Source organism: Neopsephotus bourkii, unplaced genomic scaffold, assembly GCF_033783945.1.
Source record: "Neopsephotus bourkii isolate Nb327-2 ecotype Australia unplaced genomic scaffold, CSIRO-AGI_Nbou_v1 NB_1060, whole genome shotgun sequence".
Lineage (NCBI taxonomy): Eukaryota > Metazoa > Chordata > Aves > Psittaciformes > Psittacidae > Neopsephotus > Neopsephotus bourkii.
In genome coordinates this window covers 2,161,521-2,178,722 of record NW_026901548.1, presented here as the reverse complement: position 1 = coordinate 2,178,722, position 17,202 = coordinate 2,161,521, and the positions used below count along the sequence as shown (strand labels likewise).

The following is a 17,202-nucleotide window of genomic DNA, read 5'->3' as shown; positions in this document are numbered from 1 at the left end:
ACACAGCTTTCAAATGAAACAGAAGCTGATGTTATCCCAACGGTTTCAGCCGTCACTTGCCAAGTTCTGCTCTGGCACAAATGGGTCTCTTCCATCTGGTGTGTATTTCCAGCTCTTTAAATTGAAGTTCTGTCCATGTGATCCATTTGCTGAAACAGAAAACTTCACGGGCCATTTCTAGAACCTCTCTCTGCCTCTCTGTCCCTCTGCTTCTTCACTATGCAGGAGATAATGACCTTTCTCCTGCCACCAATGTAGGCTGCTGCGTGGTGACTGCACTGAGCACATGGGCTGGGACCCCATAGAATTCCATGGGTACCACTTTAGAAACTACAACCCCAAGTGGAACAGCATCTCCAGCACACAAAGAAACTGAGATTCAAGATGCTTCATCCTCCAAGACTGTGCATCTGGAAGATGGGATTTAGACCTTTCAAAATGGTACCCAATTTCTGTGCCTTTTGGTTTGGTACTTTGGCCACTATTACAGCTCATAATAGTTGTAACTCTTGTTATAACAGACATTCTACCCACATATATTTCTTTACAGAAAGGCAAACTTTCATAGAACTTTTCTTTAAGAAGAAATTTCTATGGAAGAAAGACTGGAGGCACTGGATAACTGTTTCTTTAAACTGTGCAATTAAAACCAAAGTGTCCAAAAGCTTATAACCAAAGCAGATGTTAGCTCCAAATCTAAACCAATTATTTTTAATATCTCTTCTTGATGGACTTATGCTAATGCACTCTTTTTATTATCCTGAGCAATTGTAGCTTGTGCTGTGGTTTAACAGTCTCATTACAGAGATAGCACTTGTTTTGTGTGCCCATGATAAGCGCAGGCTTTTAGTTCACTCAGCAAACCGTAGCATGACAGAGATAGGGCAAGGGTTTCCATCTGCTGCTCTACAGAGGGCAAAAACCAGGAGCTCTCAACATCTGAAGGAGCAATCAGAGTTTCTCTCTGCCTCATCTACATGGGGAATTAATGGGAAATTAATGAGTGTCTTCAGCAAAGTATTTCTATGTAGACCCCAAAGAAACTTGCTTGGCTGTGTCTACAGCTGGTGGCTGGGGATACTAGGGCTAACAGACTAAGGATATTTATCTATGTTCTGTGCCCTTTTTACTGGTCCAAGAGGGACGTACACTGGAGATGGTCTCTTTCGGAGGTGAAGAGCAGGCTGTGATGCTATTCTGTTGGCTTTGGATCTCTGAAGAGGCAACTCATTGAATGCTTTTAAAACATCCTTGCAAAGAAAGCAGATGCCTGTAACGATCCCCAGCCAAGGGGAAAATCTCTGTGCCTGGGAGGCTCAGTCTGGAGCTTTCTTTCCAAGCCCTCTGGCTGCCTGCCCACCTGCCCGTGAAAAACAAGGCTTGGGTTTTACCTTCTGCTTTGCCAACATTACTACAGATACTTTAGCCAAAGGCAAGGGAACAGAGCCGCTTCTTTCCTCTGTAGAAATTGCTCTTTCTTTCCTGCTTAACACAAATAAAGCCTTGCACAAAACCGAAAAGGACTCAAAAGGGCAAGAATTTCCAGGAATCCACTGCCGATTTCAGTAGCCACCGCCTCTATGGGATGCCTGGAAGTGCACCTGGCTACACCTTAATGCAATGCCCATAACCAGAAAGGTTTCTTAAAACCTTTTCCAAAACCATGTGAGCAAAATCTGTGCATTGCCTTCAGCAGACTCCAGCTGTATCAGATGCTCCCATTAGATCACCAGTCCATGCACACATCTCGTGATGCTCCTCGTGTACCACTGTCTACCAAGGATGTACCTGGTTTACTTAGTGGGACATGAGCAGTGCTTGGGAGCATCTTCATTGCTGTCCCACAAACCACACGTGGCATTGCAGCGTCCCTGCTCAAAGCCCAGTTGTGTAGCTTCTGAGAAGAATGCTGAGCATCCCACAGGATGTGGATTGGAAGGGATAATGGGGACTTATCAGCTCTGATAGATGTGAGCAGCTCCAATGGAGATGCACCCATTGGCCAACAGACAACAGAGAACCACATTCACACAAACCAGCACCTCTGAACCTCTGTCCAAAGGGCTGAATAGGACAAATAAATCACTGTATGCCCTGTGGAATAAGTATTCTTCTGATTACAGAGGCAAGTTCTGCTTGTGATGCCCTCCCGCCTCCATCAGCTGCCTCCCTTCCAGCTCCAGAGCAGCCAGAGAAAATTGCCAGGCTACAATAAAGGTATTTTTCAAGTAACTCCAACCATTAAATACATGTGAAGGTCATGGGGCTGTTTTCCCCCCTCCTTCTAAAATCCATTTTTATACAGATCAATATCCATGAAAATTGAAGGAGAAAACAGACTTTGGGAAGCAAACTTTGACTGCTTGCAAGCAGGGCAAGAACATGATGCTCCCCAGCAATGTTTTGTTAAGGAGCAGGCTGAGGTTGGCTTCTCTTCCATCCTTCAGCCTGCTCCTTCCTTTCACTCTTTCCCAGTACGGTAACAACAGTGAATAAAGCTCAGCATCCAGCACACTCATTGCATTCCAAAGGAGTTTTCTCCTTGCACTGCACAGGATGAGCTTTCATCCCATCAGCTGCAATGGGCAGTTTCTGGTTATTGGAAATCTTAGAAATGAAAGGAATGGGAAAGGGTCTTGCTTTTTCTTTCCTCCTCCCTGGCTTATCTGCGTGGTGTGCTTGAGCTGCAGCTTCAAGATTCAACCAGCACAAACCCTAACTCTGCTTCTCTCTAAGCCACCCCATTTCTGTATCAAACACCCTATCAATAGCCATCACATAGCATCCCCTTCAAAGACCAGCTTCACCCTCCCAATCCTCTCTCCATTAAGAAGAGATGGAGTAAATCAGCTCTGTGGCTGGTCCCAAAGGCTCTGTAGTAGAAGAAAAATTGCACCATTGCCTTTTATGACTAATGCAGAGTAATCACACCAAGGCCTTACAAAGCGCCACGAATCTTCAAAGAGCTGTATGGCCATTAGCTAAACAGCACTGCTCGACATAGGAAAGCAAGCAATAATGCAAGATGGGGAAAAGTAGTGCACATTTTCCTTCCTCTGAAATACAACTGAATGTATGGGGGAGCTTCAGGACAGCATCGCAGACCTTTGGATATGGATGAATTGTGCACAGCCCCCATAATCTGTGGGATGCAATGAAAGGGAGAGATGGCAGGACAAGATTACTACCACTGCACTGGTAAATATCCCAGGTTAACAAAGTGATGCGCTATGGGCTCTGGAAATAAAGCTCCTGCTCCCTCTACTGGGGAGAGGATTCTGACTGCACAGCCTGGCACATCAACGCTGTCCTTGTCAGATGCTCCCATTCCACAGGAGATCAATCCCAAAGTGCTTATTTTACCAGTGAAATAGCCACAGGGATGCGGCTGAGCTGCCCTTGCAGGGTCTGCACACCCCAGACCCGAGTCCCTGCCTAATCCCCTCTCCCCGAATAATGTATTTGATGCTATTTTGATTTCCGTATCCCCTTCCTTACAGCAATACATATTTTGCCCCATTTAAGAAACCAGTCTCACCGAGTCCCTTTATTTTTGCCAATAGTGCCACTTCCACCCTACAAACAGCAAGGGTGAGACACCCCAAGGGGAACCCCTAAACCCGGGGAAGACCACAAATACCCTGTGTTCTTGCCTAATTTAGGAGACATGAAATCCAGATCCTTTGCCCTGCTGAGCTGGGGTTGTGCATTCTCTATTCTAGAACCAATCCCCTGCTTTTCCCCATTAAAACCAGCTCTGAGGTGGCTGGCTCTAGGCGATGCTTCCCTAGGAGTCCCCAGAAACTCCACTCTATCCAACTGATGCTTACCTATGGTTACCAAGCAGGTAGGTGTGTTTTTGGGCTCTGAAGGACCCAGAAGTTCAGCTGGGAGAGGCAGCAAGTCAATCTGCTCCCATTCAGGTGATGCTCTGCAGCAGCGGGAGGGTTTCCAATGTGGTCCTCAGCCATGTGTTCCTTCTGCTCCATGGCAGGCAGTAGAAAGCCCTGAGGGTAAAATATCCCCACCCAAACAATCTGAATAAAAACCATTTTCTCTTGAGTTTGAAGGCCAAGAGGCCAGGAGACATTGAATACCCAAGGTTGTGGTAGTTGCCCACCCAGCAGCTTAGCACACTGCAGAGAATAACCCCTTGAGCTTTAGCTGTGAGATCAGGTAGCTCCTGACAGCCAGGACAACTGCAACCCTAAGGGAACTGGATGATGTGCATTCATATGAATTTCTTCTGAGGCTCCAGCATCTGTTTCTGCTCCACAAGGAACATTTACCACTGCAGGGAAAAGGGTCCTCCTGATTTTCCCTCTGGACCAGACCAACAGAGCACTGGGGGTTAATAGCCAAGAAAAAGCAATGCCTCCCTGCGGGGTCTCCCTGTTGGCTTGGGGAATGTGAGCAAGGACTTGGTCTGCTGGGCAGCTCAGCTCTAGTTTGGCACAGTGGTACCACACCTGGCTCCATCAGCATTCCGGTTTGGACAGCTTAAGGAGAGCATTGGGATGCAGCCCACACCAACACGAGCCCATTCAGATGACAGGGAAGTATGATTTAGCAAACTGAGAGTTTTCTTGCTTACCACAATGGAGTGAAATATAATGAGACAAAATATAACGATTCACTTAAGTACACCTTAATGTGCTGCATCCATTGGGAAATGCTCACACCTGGCTTTCTTTAATAGCTCTGGGGAGGAACGGAGCTGCTGAAGGCTTTGAGCCAAGTAATCTGGTACAACCAGAGGGCTGCTGTGCCGGAAGAACACTCTTTATTCTGCCAAGCCTCTTTTCACTGCCTTTCCAAATGACTGGCAGGCTATTCAAAATCCAGGCACTGGCTCAGCTACATGCTGGTATTTCATCATTCTAGAAAAGATATCAGAGTGGAAAGAGGGATTTTACCTTTTCCTTTACTCTTACAAAAGTGCTGTTTCATCACCAACCTTGCTATGGAGAACAGCATCCACTTCACTCCTGGAGAGCTCTCCAAAACCTAGCGTGTGCTTTCCTAATTTAGGACTGATGCCTGGGTAAGCAAGATAACTCATGGAACAGTGTAAGGTCCCTCTGCAGTGCTGTTCCTTGGCTCTGAGCCCACTTTGGTGCCACCAGCCTCAATTTTGAGCACGGTGATAAGGAGATTGCACAGGGAGGCGAAGAGCTGCAGTAACCATCTGTTATCTGTCAGGATGCAGCTGATGTCTAACCTTAAGGAAATCAATATTGTTAAAGGACTCTGAAGGGACAGCGTCCTTGTAACTGAGGGCACAGGAGATGTTTGAACTTGATGTTATACATCACAAGGAAAATGCTGCCTAACGTTAGAAGGGAGGTGTGAAGCTTTAATGCCAGGAAGGGTCAGGCTCCATCCCGCTCCTCTTCAACTACCTTTAAAAACATCCCCAAAGCACCAAGAAACCACCAGAAACAAAGAAAGGAAGCAAACAGAAGAAGTGCAAAGAAAAATAAATGTGTATTTCATCTCATGAAGGTTAAATCTCTGGTATTTTTACTGAATGCAAATTTTCCATTCTGATGCTTTGAGGCTTAAATTAATGCTTGTGATTATTGAATTCTCCTCCATTTCCCTTCCGCTTGCAACCGTCGCGGTTGTTTGGCATATCACACATAGACAGTTTTGCAGCTGCCACAGTCATCCATGTGAAGGTACACGCTGTATCATGCTCAACTCTTCAGTGTAAAAGCCTGGGCTACGTTGCTAGTGTAAAAACCACGTGTGACTGTGTCGTAAAGCTTCTACCTATTCCCTTGGCAAACTACAGGTCATTCCCTTGGCATCTGTCCCGATCAAATGTACATTGCACAAAGTCATGGTTGAAATGTACAGAGAAAATTACACATTCACCAAAAAAAGGAAAAAGAGGAAGAAAAAGAAGTCCCATTGCTATTTTACAAGTGTGTTCCATTCAATACATACAAAATGTTTTCAAATTGTACAGAAGTACCAAAGGCATTATGAGAGATTCTTTGGAGATGAAACGAAAGTGCAAAAAAGCCAAGGCAACAGAGCAAATGAAAGGAAGCAAAGCAGCAGCTGTCTTTGCTTTCTAAAGGACAACCAAACTTCCATGCTCAGCCGAGCCCTGGGTTTTTCCAAGCAGGAAGCGAGGGGTGAAGAACCTGCATTCACACCAAGGATGAAGAGCCCGTCCCTGGGTGAGATTCACCTCTCAGCTCACCATCAGGACAAACCCATGAGCTGTCTTTAGCCTAGTTCAGCCCAAATGAGCCAGATGCTGTTATAAACCATGATAGCTCCATGGTATCTCAGGGAAACAGCAACATACTCCAGCAATGGATATACCCTTTGCTTAAAAACATAGTTAGACCTGAAGTGGCTCTTCCAACTGACAACTTTGGACCTAGAGATGAATTTCAGGCCAATGCAAAAAATCTGATTGCTCTTTTTTTCAATGGCATCCAGCAGTATATAACTGGAAAAGTTAGCTCTTCATGCCTTTCTTTATTAGATTAAACACTGAAGGATACGTTCTACCCAACACAGATCTTATATCTGTGAAAACATGGGCAACATTACATCCTGGGGGATGATTCATTTGATGAGGTTGGTGAAATCTCTGCGTAGGGGCAGTTGGAGTGTGCGGGCTGTCCTGCTTGGAAAATGAGATTTATTGGTTATAACTTTGTTATTTCTTTCATAACTCTTAAGATCAAAAATGGGCTTTTGATGACTCTTCTTAAATACCTCTTAATAAGGGGCTTTTTAAAGGTATAGGCAAAGGTAAGAAGAGGAGCCATAGGGCCTTTGCCTTTGGCTCTCCGATGGTGTAGGACAACTGTGTGGCCACATGTCCTGGGAATGGGCTTTTTGGCACTGGCCACTATGTTCTTTTGTTTGTTTGAAAGGAAACCAAATAAATCACCATTTAAAGCAAGTGCATCACCACTGCATGGCCTGTGCTACCTTCAGAGGTGGGATTTCTCCTTGGGATGGTGGTTACATATCAATCCCCTTTGCAAATCTTCTTTTTGATAGAAATGCATTATTAAAATAGTCTTTTGGTTTGGTTTTACCCATTCCCCTACTTCCAAAACCCAGAAATTTTACCCCTGTGCATCTCAGATGCAGCTTTATCTGTTTTAAAGCATGTGTGTGCACGTGTTTGTATGCACATGCATGTACAGCGGTATGCATGCACAGCAATATGCGTGCATGCAAACAACGTGCTCACACTTTTGCAGCCAAAGTCGTGTTGTCCTTTCATCTTGCAGGTTATGACAAAGATAAACTGTGAACTTCATTCAACCTGTACAGAATTTACAGTTCAGATGAATAGCAATGAAGAATATCTAGAAATACAGCAGTTGTTAAGTGGATTTTTGGCTGTGTTTGCTTTGTTCAGGTATTTTTTAAGTAACATTGCAGAGGCAATATCGCTTATTTTAGATTCCTGGTAAAATCTGTTTAAAGAAGCATCCAAATGCAGTGTATTCCTTACCAAAACAGGATCCTCATTTTTCTCTTCTCCCTGTTATTCAAGTCACATCACAAACTAGGCAGGTAACCTTTTGTTTGGTGTCTGTTCGATGCACATAATGCTTATTACATGTAGTGATACCTATCAGCGTTTGGCATGTAATGTGCAACCTGTGTGCAGTACATGTGGATAGTGTGTCCAAGTGACACCAAGCAAGATAAACCTCATAAATACAATGTCTATAATACTGGAGAAACAGGAATATACTTTTAGTGTGTGGAGCATTGCTGATAAGAACAGTGGCACCCACCTATACGAATTACTGAGAAAAGAATAAAACAGTTATAAGAATCATTTACTGAATCTCCTAAAGCATTTGATCTACCACGCAGCAACTGCAACTAGGTGTAAAGTCTGCTCTTGATTTAAAATCACAACATCTCTGTCATTTGTCAGCGGTATCTTGTTTTACCTCAGTGTTTCTGAAAGTCTCAGTCTCTGTGTGTGAGGTTTTTGTGTGAAAAAGTGAAGAAATATCAAATTTTAGGGTTAGGGTCCTTGTGGTCAGAAAGAGTAACCAGCACAGAAGAGTCCCCATCCTGCCTGCTGACAGGAGCATGGGGTACCTTCAGCCCCAGGGGAGATACTGGATCAGTGTGAATAGGCAGGACTGAAAAAGCCTGTCACCAGTTTTAATGCCTTCTCCTCAGGTCATCAGCAACATGGTGTCTGCAGAGATGCTACAGGACTGATCCCCTCTATATCCACATCTGTAATAAATCCTTTTCATGAGCATCACTGAGAAACACTGGGGCATGGCCACTGTGTTGGTTAGGTTTAAGGGATTGCCATGAAATGCTGCTAATGCCCATGGCATGCTAAAATAAGGAGGCATTTTCTCACCTTGGCTTGCAAGGCTTCTGCCAACCTTTTCTTGTGTGGAACAGGAAGGAGACAGCATCTCCTGAGGTCCACAGCCATCAGTGTCAAATGGAGCTGAAATTCCAGGGGAGGCTTCACTGGCAGCATGACATTCAGCCGTGGTTTTGGGCCAGAACCATCCAAAGTGGAGATTTTGGCATGGCTTCTGCCTGAAACCATTAACCCTGCCCTGTAATTATAGGCGTAGCTGCAGGTGAAATGTAGCCTGAGCTTGGCACTGAGTTTTGGAAAGCTTTGCAGTTAGCTCAAGTTTCTCAGAACTAGGCAAACAGATGCTGCTTGAACAATTCATCTGCGGTTGTATTTACAGGAATTTGGAGAGGGAAAGATGCTTCCAGGTTCACCGGAAGCTTTGGAAATAGCACAGCTTGGACCAGCTGCTTTCCTTGTCTCCCCATTAGCAATCTGGAGCCTGGAATGCAAAGCCACAAGCTTGGACTGCTGAAGGGGATGGGGTCTTGAAAGAAGCTCTTGCTGCAGGGAGCAAAAGCATCAACACTGTTAGAGTCTGTGAGCTCTTCTCTGAGATGTTCAGCTTGACAAGAAAGCCTGAACTGAACCCTCATCCCTGCTTCATCACAATCACCTAAAGCCAAGGGGACAAACCCTTACAGGGCACTGTAAATAGGCTCCAGCCCTGCGCTGAAAGGCTCCAGCAGAACACATCAGGGATGCTGAGGCCACAGTGGCTCAAGAGGCAAGCAAAAAACTGCCAATAAAAAGCAAAACAGCCATGCTAACAAAATGTGAAGGCTCTCTGGTGCACCTAGTGATGCCAGGCCAAAAGCTAGTCTCGGAGCAGAGTTCTGGCATTACATCATCACTTGCATATAGTCTGGACAAGGAAGGTGAGGATATGGGACCAGTGTCAAACTAGATTATGGCAACAGCACAAAGAGATACAACAGACTGCAAACACCAGCACAATGGGAAACCCTGAAGGCTTCACAACAATCTGGTGTTACAGTGGGGAGAACTCCGGCAGAACATTTATGGACATCTGAAGGTAGATTAGAGCCTCTCCTTAAGGAGAGCAAGAGATGCTTCCACAAGGAATGGCTATGGCACTGCTGCAGGGTCCCTGAGACCCCCAAGGGCTACAGACAACAGTAAGTGACATATCCAAGGAAGGGTTTCCAAAGTCTGGGAATCACATTCCCCCAGTGCCCGCAGGCATGAATGCAGATGCACACCAGAGGTGGATGCAGGTGAGAGAGCCCCATGAGAATTAAATCAGACATATGGCAAGCCCCACAGATGGGGATTCAAATGGGATCTCCAAATGAAGAACAGGCATCCACCTTTGGCACTGCTTGCTCCTCAAAACCCTCAGAAAGGGGTAGTACCTGGGATGCTCTTCTTCAGAGGCATCTGGATGCAAAGGAGGTTGTTATACACAGCCAACACAATTCGTATCTCTTCCTCCCCATGTACACATTTCGAGGACCCACAGCTACAAATGTAGTTGCTTTTACCCCTTTAGTTACAAGCAGTAGAAGTGGAGTTTGTGCATGCTGTATCAGAGGGATGGGGCAATGATCAGTGGCAGCATGAAAGACACTTGGTATATCAGTGTTACCTACAGAAGCACTGCAGCACCCTACACGATGGGAGGACAGGCTCTCCCAAAAATGATGCTCTTGGCAATGTTACCTCATCAGGTACTACAGCAATCTGGGAGTGCAGATACAGCTGGAGCATAATGCTGTCTACTCATCTCAGGCTGCATGCAGTAGCAGGCAAAATTGAGAGTACAGTCAGTGAGAGAGTCCAGAAAGCACATTCATATGGTAAAAAGGACCTGGCTGCTCCCTCTGCAGCAGCCTCTCCTTGACGCTACCTAAATTAGAAGCGTGATTAATACTGTATCAAAACGTGTGTAATCCCTCTCCCTCTAGACAAGCAATATAAGGCAAGCAGTATTGTGTCACTGGGGCATCAAACACTAAGGTATACTAAAGAAGATTCCTATGCATTATTATCCTTATTATTAAAAAACCCTATTGTTATCATTAAAAACTCAACAACCCCACACCCGTGCTCTAAGCAGGTTTTGCTCTGTGACGCAGAGAAGTTGGGGTGTTTGCGTGCTAAAAGCTTTTCCACCACTGAGCAGCACAGGGCTGAGAGGGGGATGCTGCTCTCACCCCCCTGCCACAGCCCTCCCCATCCCAGCCTCAATGTTACCTGCAATTGAAGGAGCTTTTGTATCTGATTTCCTTGTTTCTGGTTCAGGAGAAGGAAGCTGATGGAAACAGAAGGTGCTCACCCATGATGGAGAGCGGATGAGAGAGGATGCAGGCATGCGGGCATGGGTTGGAGGACCACGGGCGTGCTGGGAAGAAAGGGATGAAGGCTCAACATGAGGGTTCACACAAGCATGGATGGAGAAACAGAAATCCTTAGCCTGCTCCTGGGCTTTTTAACATTCCCGATAAAATAGTCACTGCTAAGGGTCTTTTCATGGGACAACTCTTTGGCAAATTCCTTAGGAATTTCAGTGTCTTTTCTAATCCGTTCTGGTTTTAGCACTAATGCTGCTGTGACCGTAGTGATCTGAGGGAAATGAGCTTTGCAGCAGCTCCCTCTGGAGAAAAAATGAGTGAACGTGTTTTGCTTTTCTCTTGGGTTAGGAAGGGGAGCGTTTGCATCTGAGACGATGCTCTGGCTTCTCCGGTACATTATACAAACTTGTTCTAAAAACTCACATAATTTAAAATCTTAAAAATCAATTAAAAAAGTAAAAATATACCCATTTACCTGTAAATAGCAATGATCCTGCAGAATTTTTTTGGATCTAGTAAGTAGCATTTGATTTATCTGATGTATCCCATAGTCTGTCTAAAGAAATAGAACGGCCTTCAGGGCTGGACAAGGGTTTGTTTCCAGTGAGTTCCTTGGCATTTGTGTTTTAAAAGTTATTAACAACAAAATGAACCAACAAGGAAATTCACATACAAAATCTGCACTTGAGTAACATTAATGTCCCTTCCCAAATATTGGGAAATACGACTTATGGCTAGTGCTCTGCTCCTGTGTCTTGGGGTCACATATGAAAGGTCACCTGCACACAGACTACAGCATCTCCTGTTTGAAGACAAGAACTCCTCAGACAACTTGAACCCACCACAACTTAGACCTGAAGCATCCAAAACCTGAGTGTGCGTTCAGGTCCCAGCATCAGGGATGCTCCATCCCACAGCTGGGGCCATTTGTATTGTTTCCTTCCACACCTAGACCCAGACTCTGAAAAACACAAGCCCAAAAGTTTCTTGGAGGCCAGATCCCAGGCACTGCTCCAAGGCCACGGCTTCACATCCTGCACAGATGCACCTAGATGAACCTAGGCTATATGCACACAACCATGCATGGGCATGGGCGTCCCCAGAGCAGTTCAAGTTGGCCTGCTGGAAATTTGGCTTTAACTTAGTTCCTCAACTCCCTTTGGTTTCCCCATTCTCCACTAAAACTTATTTCTGTCCTCAAAATCTACAGAACCAAATCTGGGAGGAACAGGGGAGCAAAGGCCAGCCCGAGAGAGGCTTAGCGGAGAGACAAAGTTTGCCTGTCCATCCTTTAAAAGGTCTTTATCATTGGGATTGCCTTACTAGCAAAACAGAACTGATTTCCTTTTATTTAGTGGTTAAGACTTCTTTGGGGGAGATCACCACAAGGATTATGTGATACAGGCATGGGGGAACGGAGTGACTGAAAGTGAAGACTCAACAGGGAGCATTTGACTATGATTTAGGGCAGGAATAAAATTATTTATGTCAATAAGCAATGAGCAGGCTCTATTATAGTTTATAGAGGCACAACTCATTTCATAGAAATAAGGAGCACGACTTAGAGTTATTCTGGTGCAGGTTAACCCAAAAATCCATGTCATTTTGCCTGGATGAATGAGAAGTGATGATTTATGGCATGGCTGTGGATGGAGGCGTGTGTCAGAAGTTCTTGGAAATGGTGACACAGATAAAGGTGGGATATTCCTTACACCTTGCAAAAAAATTCCATGTGGAATTTGTAGCAGCAAGACACAGTCTGTGCTGCCTTTATATAAAACCAGTTTTCTGTAATCAGTGATTGTGGGACAAACCCAACCCCTTTTAAAAACTCAGAGGGCACTGTCAGCATCTGCTCTCAAGGGTCTAACATGACCTGGGAAGGAAAAGGGGATTTTGCAATAAGAAATGGATATTCAAAATGGAGCCAATAGGGCTTCTACATTAGGACAAGAGAAAAATTACATCCCACAGCAATTGTGCCTTGAAGTCCCCTTGATTTATGCTCCATCCCTGGCAGTGTTCACGACCAGGTTGGACGAAGCCTTGGGTGATATGATTTAGTGTGAGGTGCCCCTGCCCATGGTGGGGGGGTTGGAACTGGATGATCTTAACGTCCTTTCCAACCCTAACTGTTCTATGATTCTATGATTTTGCCTCCCATAGTGAAGACCTCATCTTCAATACTGCATGACCTCACCCTCACCTATGTTCTGCCTTTATATCATACCCTTTTGTGCCAGATTTCCAGCAGGCCTCCCTCCAAGTGCAACTGCAAACAAATAAGGTAATAAATCAGTGTTATCTCTGACTTGGACAAGAGTTGCAGGGAGCAGATGGCTGGAGCAACATTGACTTTTGCCTTACCCAACATGATTTCCATTCTGTGGCCACTACAAAAACCATGTCCCCAAGTCTGATCAGGGACCTGCTGACACTTCTTGCTCTTAACAAAAGACATCTCATTTAGCAACATGCCAAGGGCAAACCTGCACAATTTACAGCCTTTTTGCACTCAAAGATTTCTCTGTATGGGATTCAAGGGCATCACTGGGTTTGCTTTGCACAAAGAAATCTGGAGGCAAAAGGAGTTTGGGAGCAAAGCAAAGAGGGGAAAACTGCAGGAGACAAAATGGATCAAATGGGAAAGAATGGAATGAGCATGGCTGGAAGCCTGGGTTCCCTCTGAGGAAAATGTTCTCCCCTCCTAAATGGTGAAAAATGGCAGAAAAAATGTGTAGAGCCTTTCCCCACACCTCAATCCTATATGAAGACCTGCATATTGGTCCTGAGCACTAGCAAAAGGATGGGTTTATTTCCTGTCTGCACACACATCTTCTCTAAGGCCCAAATAGTCCTGAGTCTCCCCTGGTTGCTGCCTCTAAACAAGCAAACAGGAGACAAAAGGGCTGTGATTCTCCCTTCACCCCAAGCAAGCCAATGTTCACCCTCTCAAAGGCCACACAGAAATGAAGCTGCCACATAAATATCCTTAACAGGCTCTTGTTATAACAGAGAAAACGTGGAGATGGAGTTTGAAACCACAAACACAGCACCAGCAGAAAACCCATATGGGATTTGGGCCATAGATGCATGGGAGGATTCAGAGCACAATTCCAGCTATGGTGTACCAGCCCTGGAGATGGATCCCAAACCCAACTTTTCCTAATTAACCCCCTTGCAAAAAAACCCCTTTCCACCTACCCATGTAAAGTGACATCATTTTGGTCCCAAAAGAAACTCCGAGCATCACTTTTCCCCTCACCTTCCCCCAGCTGAATGCACTGCTGGGGTTCTTGGTAATGATATAACAACCTCTCAAAGAGAAACTACTTTAACCACAACGAAACGGGGCAGACTTGGATTGGCACAAGTTGTGGGCAAGCACAGGTAAGAGGCTTCTGAAAGACCATGAAGAAACAAAGAAGCACCTCTTAACTCAGCTCGAGGGGTCCAAACAAAACCAAAGGATGTCCTGACAACATGGGTGTGGGATTCTTGGCAGGGCAGAAGAAAGGGAAGGTTTTCACGGGCCATAGTGTGTGCAAAAGTGTTCAGGCACAATGCAAACTGTAGGAAAAGTGCCCCCCTCTGACCAACAGGGCTTCAAAAGGATGGAGCTCAGCACTTAACTCACAGCAACGCAAGGACCACTGCATCTTGCATATGCACCCTCTCCCATTGGCCTGGTGGCTCTGGTGCCTCCACAATAGCACTGGCTGGCCATGAGAATGGCTTCACACCATGGCAGCCCTGCCATGACAAGGGGTTGCCTTTGGTTTGCCTTTGCTTCCAAAGCACCTCTAGGTCCGTTGTCAATGGGAGGAGAGATAATTAAATATAATACATGGTTTAAAATATAAAATTCCAGCCCCACAGTCTCTGTTCCTCATCTGCCTCATTTCTCTGTCCTCTGGGTTGTGTCTCTCCTTTCAGTGTTCTAAGGTAGGATAATTTCCAATCCATTCTGGTTTAGAGCAGTATTCTAACCTGTCCCACTTTAAGGCCATGTCTTCTGCTCGTGCAAATATTCCAACCACCATCCCTCTCCTCCAGGGGCCTACGCAACACTTCCATGTATTATACTGGAATTATGCCACCTACCTGACAGTTAATGAGGAACCACAGAGTAACAACCCCCCTTTAATTACCCATGACCTGAAATCTAAGCCAGGAACAGACACGCGCTCATTCCGCAACTCCAAAATCCCTAAAGGTGGAATCACCAGTGCCACGACATGGCAATTCCCACCTCCCACTTGTAACTGTGACCTCCAAAAGCCCTGGCTGGGTGGTTTATTCCTGCCCCGTGTTTCTGAAGGCTCCCAAGAAATGCAAGTTGCCTACCTTGCACCATGAAATAATCTCACCCAGTGATCTTAGAAAGAGAGTATGAAAGAAACCTGGACTTCATGGCTCCAGTTCGCTCACCATTGTGACCTCTTCCACAAAGGCAGGCTCCGACCCGCTCATTCCCCCACCCCAGAGTAAGAAAGTATCTGCCAGCTAAGGATGTCCTAGAAGGAGGAAAACCTTAGCTGTCGATCTCCTTGAGAAGTTCGATGCATGGGCAGCTGCCAGCGCTCGAATGTGGCTCAGTGGCAAGAAGGCTTCACTGCCTGGAGGCTGACCAACCCATGTCACTAAAGGGTCCCTCACCCGTGGCCGACCTGGGAGGAGGCCCGCAGGGCGTGCAGAGGTCAGAATCGGTGTCTGACTCCCCTTCTGCAATGTAGGGTCTGATTTTGGCCACGGCTGCATAGCAACCGTTGTTAAGGATGTCCAAATTCTCTTTGGACTGGGAGATGCTAAAGCCGCTGAAAGAGCGCTCCAGTTCCTCGTGGTCTACTGAGGGGATGGAGATGGACGTGTCGCTGTCTCTCATGGCACTCTCATGGTGTTTGGTTGTAATGTCTTCGTTCCTCAGGTACTCCGCGCTCGCCCTGTGCCCGCTGCTGTAGGCTGACAAGGAGCGCTCATGGGAAGGCGGAGGTGGGATGCGGACCAGCGAGCCGGGGTCTCCGACGGGAGAGGAGCCGTGGCTCTGCCGCTGGCATGATGTCGAGGGCGGGCATGTGTTGGTCGGGACTGGTGGGGCAGAGAAGTTCTTCTGACCCATGGAGCTGGTGGACCTGATGATCTTGATGATGCAGCCGTTCTTGTCAATGTGCTCCCTGCTGCCTTCGGGGCTGTGGTAGGGAGGCGCTGGGTCTGGTTCTTTGGACCCAAAATAAGCCTCCGTCTCCGTTGGTGGGATGCCCATCCGCTGCATGTAAATGTTCACCAGGAAATCCAGCTTCTTCTCCATTGACTGAACCTGCAAAACACCACAGTTTCAGTGCTACGCGCTGCACATGGGTGGAAGCACATTAATATCCCGAGTACAAACAACTTTGTAGATGCCTACACTGACCCACACAACACTGAAGCATTTAGTAAATATTTAATTGTCCTGTTCTAAAGCATTTAATTCTCCACCTTGTTGCAGGGTTTTCCTTAAACTTCTATAAACTTTTTGACAGGCATCGAATTCCAGGAAAGCCGGAGCAACCTCGCGTCCCTTCTGCTCCTTACTGCATTTGACACTTGCCTGGCCTCAGATACCATGGGGATTTCTGAGCCTTATCCTCTAGGGAGACTTTAATCTTCAGTACAGCCAGCAGCTACAGCAGCCAGGCTCATGGCCTCATCTGAAACATGTCTAGTGTGGTGGCAAAGAAACCAATGTCCCGTTTTCAAAAGTAATGTTGACTTTTGGTAGACTACATGAGGAGATTCCAAAATACCTGTTCTGAAAGTAGTACTTAAGCTTCTAAATACCCTTTCACAACATCCACGTTGTTTCATTGGCAAAACAGTCTTAGCTCTTACTTCTTCTAAATGGTAATGTCCCACTGGGGGAAATTAAGGCAAGAAGAAACCAACAGAAAGCACTCAACACAAAGCATGCACCCCCCTCTGATAAGAACCCTTTCCTGACCCGATCTACCTGTTTTTCCACTTTCCCAAGCCTGCCCATCATGCTGGGGTCTTCAGGCAGCTCCCCTTCCGCTGGCCCCTTGGTCCGATCCTTGTCAGTCATGGAGGATCCTCTCCCAACGATCTGGTCAACTCTACCGGGATCAGAAAATCCCCCCCCAGCCCCGGAAAAGGACCTGGAGTCAGTTGGAGGCAGCAGGCGAGGAGGGCTCTGCTCGCGGCACCTCCATGGGACAAAGCAACAGCCTCTCTCCCAACCAACACTCCAGATCCCTCACAGACACATGGTGGCACTGAAGTGTTAATTCAGATGCACAGTTCAGAGCGGTATTAGCGGAGTTTGGAGTTACCCAGTTCCGTTTGTACAGATCAAACCTGGCACATTATGCATAGTAAGTTTACCCACTGCAAAGAATTGCTTCCAAATCAATTCAGTTCTTATTTGTACTGAGAAATTACTCTTTCACTGGGGAAGATCATCTGTCTGTCTAGCATATGTCAGTGGGATATTATTTCAGTCTC

At 46.1% G+C, this 17,202-nt stretch overlaps 1 protein-coding gene across 18 annotated transcripts in view; it reads right to left on the bottom strand.

The window, feature by feature from the left end:
- Positions 1–12,855: 12,855 nt before the first annotated feature.
- KCNQ2 (potassium voltage-gated channel subfamily Q member 2) overlaps positions 12,856–17,202 on the bottom strand; it is a 64,644-nt gene continuing 60,297 nt past the window's right edge. For all 18 annotated transcript variants that reach the window (XM_061361560.1, XM_061361544.1, XM_061361545.1 and 15 more), the window contains 2 exons: positions 16,691–16,814; positions 12,856–16,018 (listed from right to left, as the gene is read on the bottom strand). In XM_061361560.1, the coding sequence (XP_061217544.1) occupies positions 15,314–16,018; positions 16,691–16,814 (829 nt within the window). In that variant the 3' untranslated portion in view covers positions 12,856–15,313. The remainder of the gene's footprint in view (positions 16,019–16,690; positions 16,815–17,202) is intronic.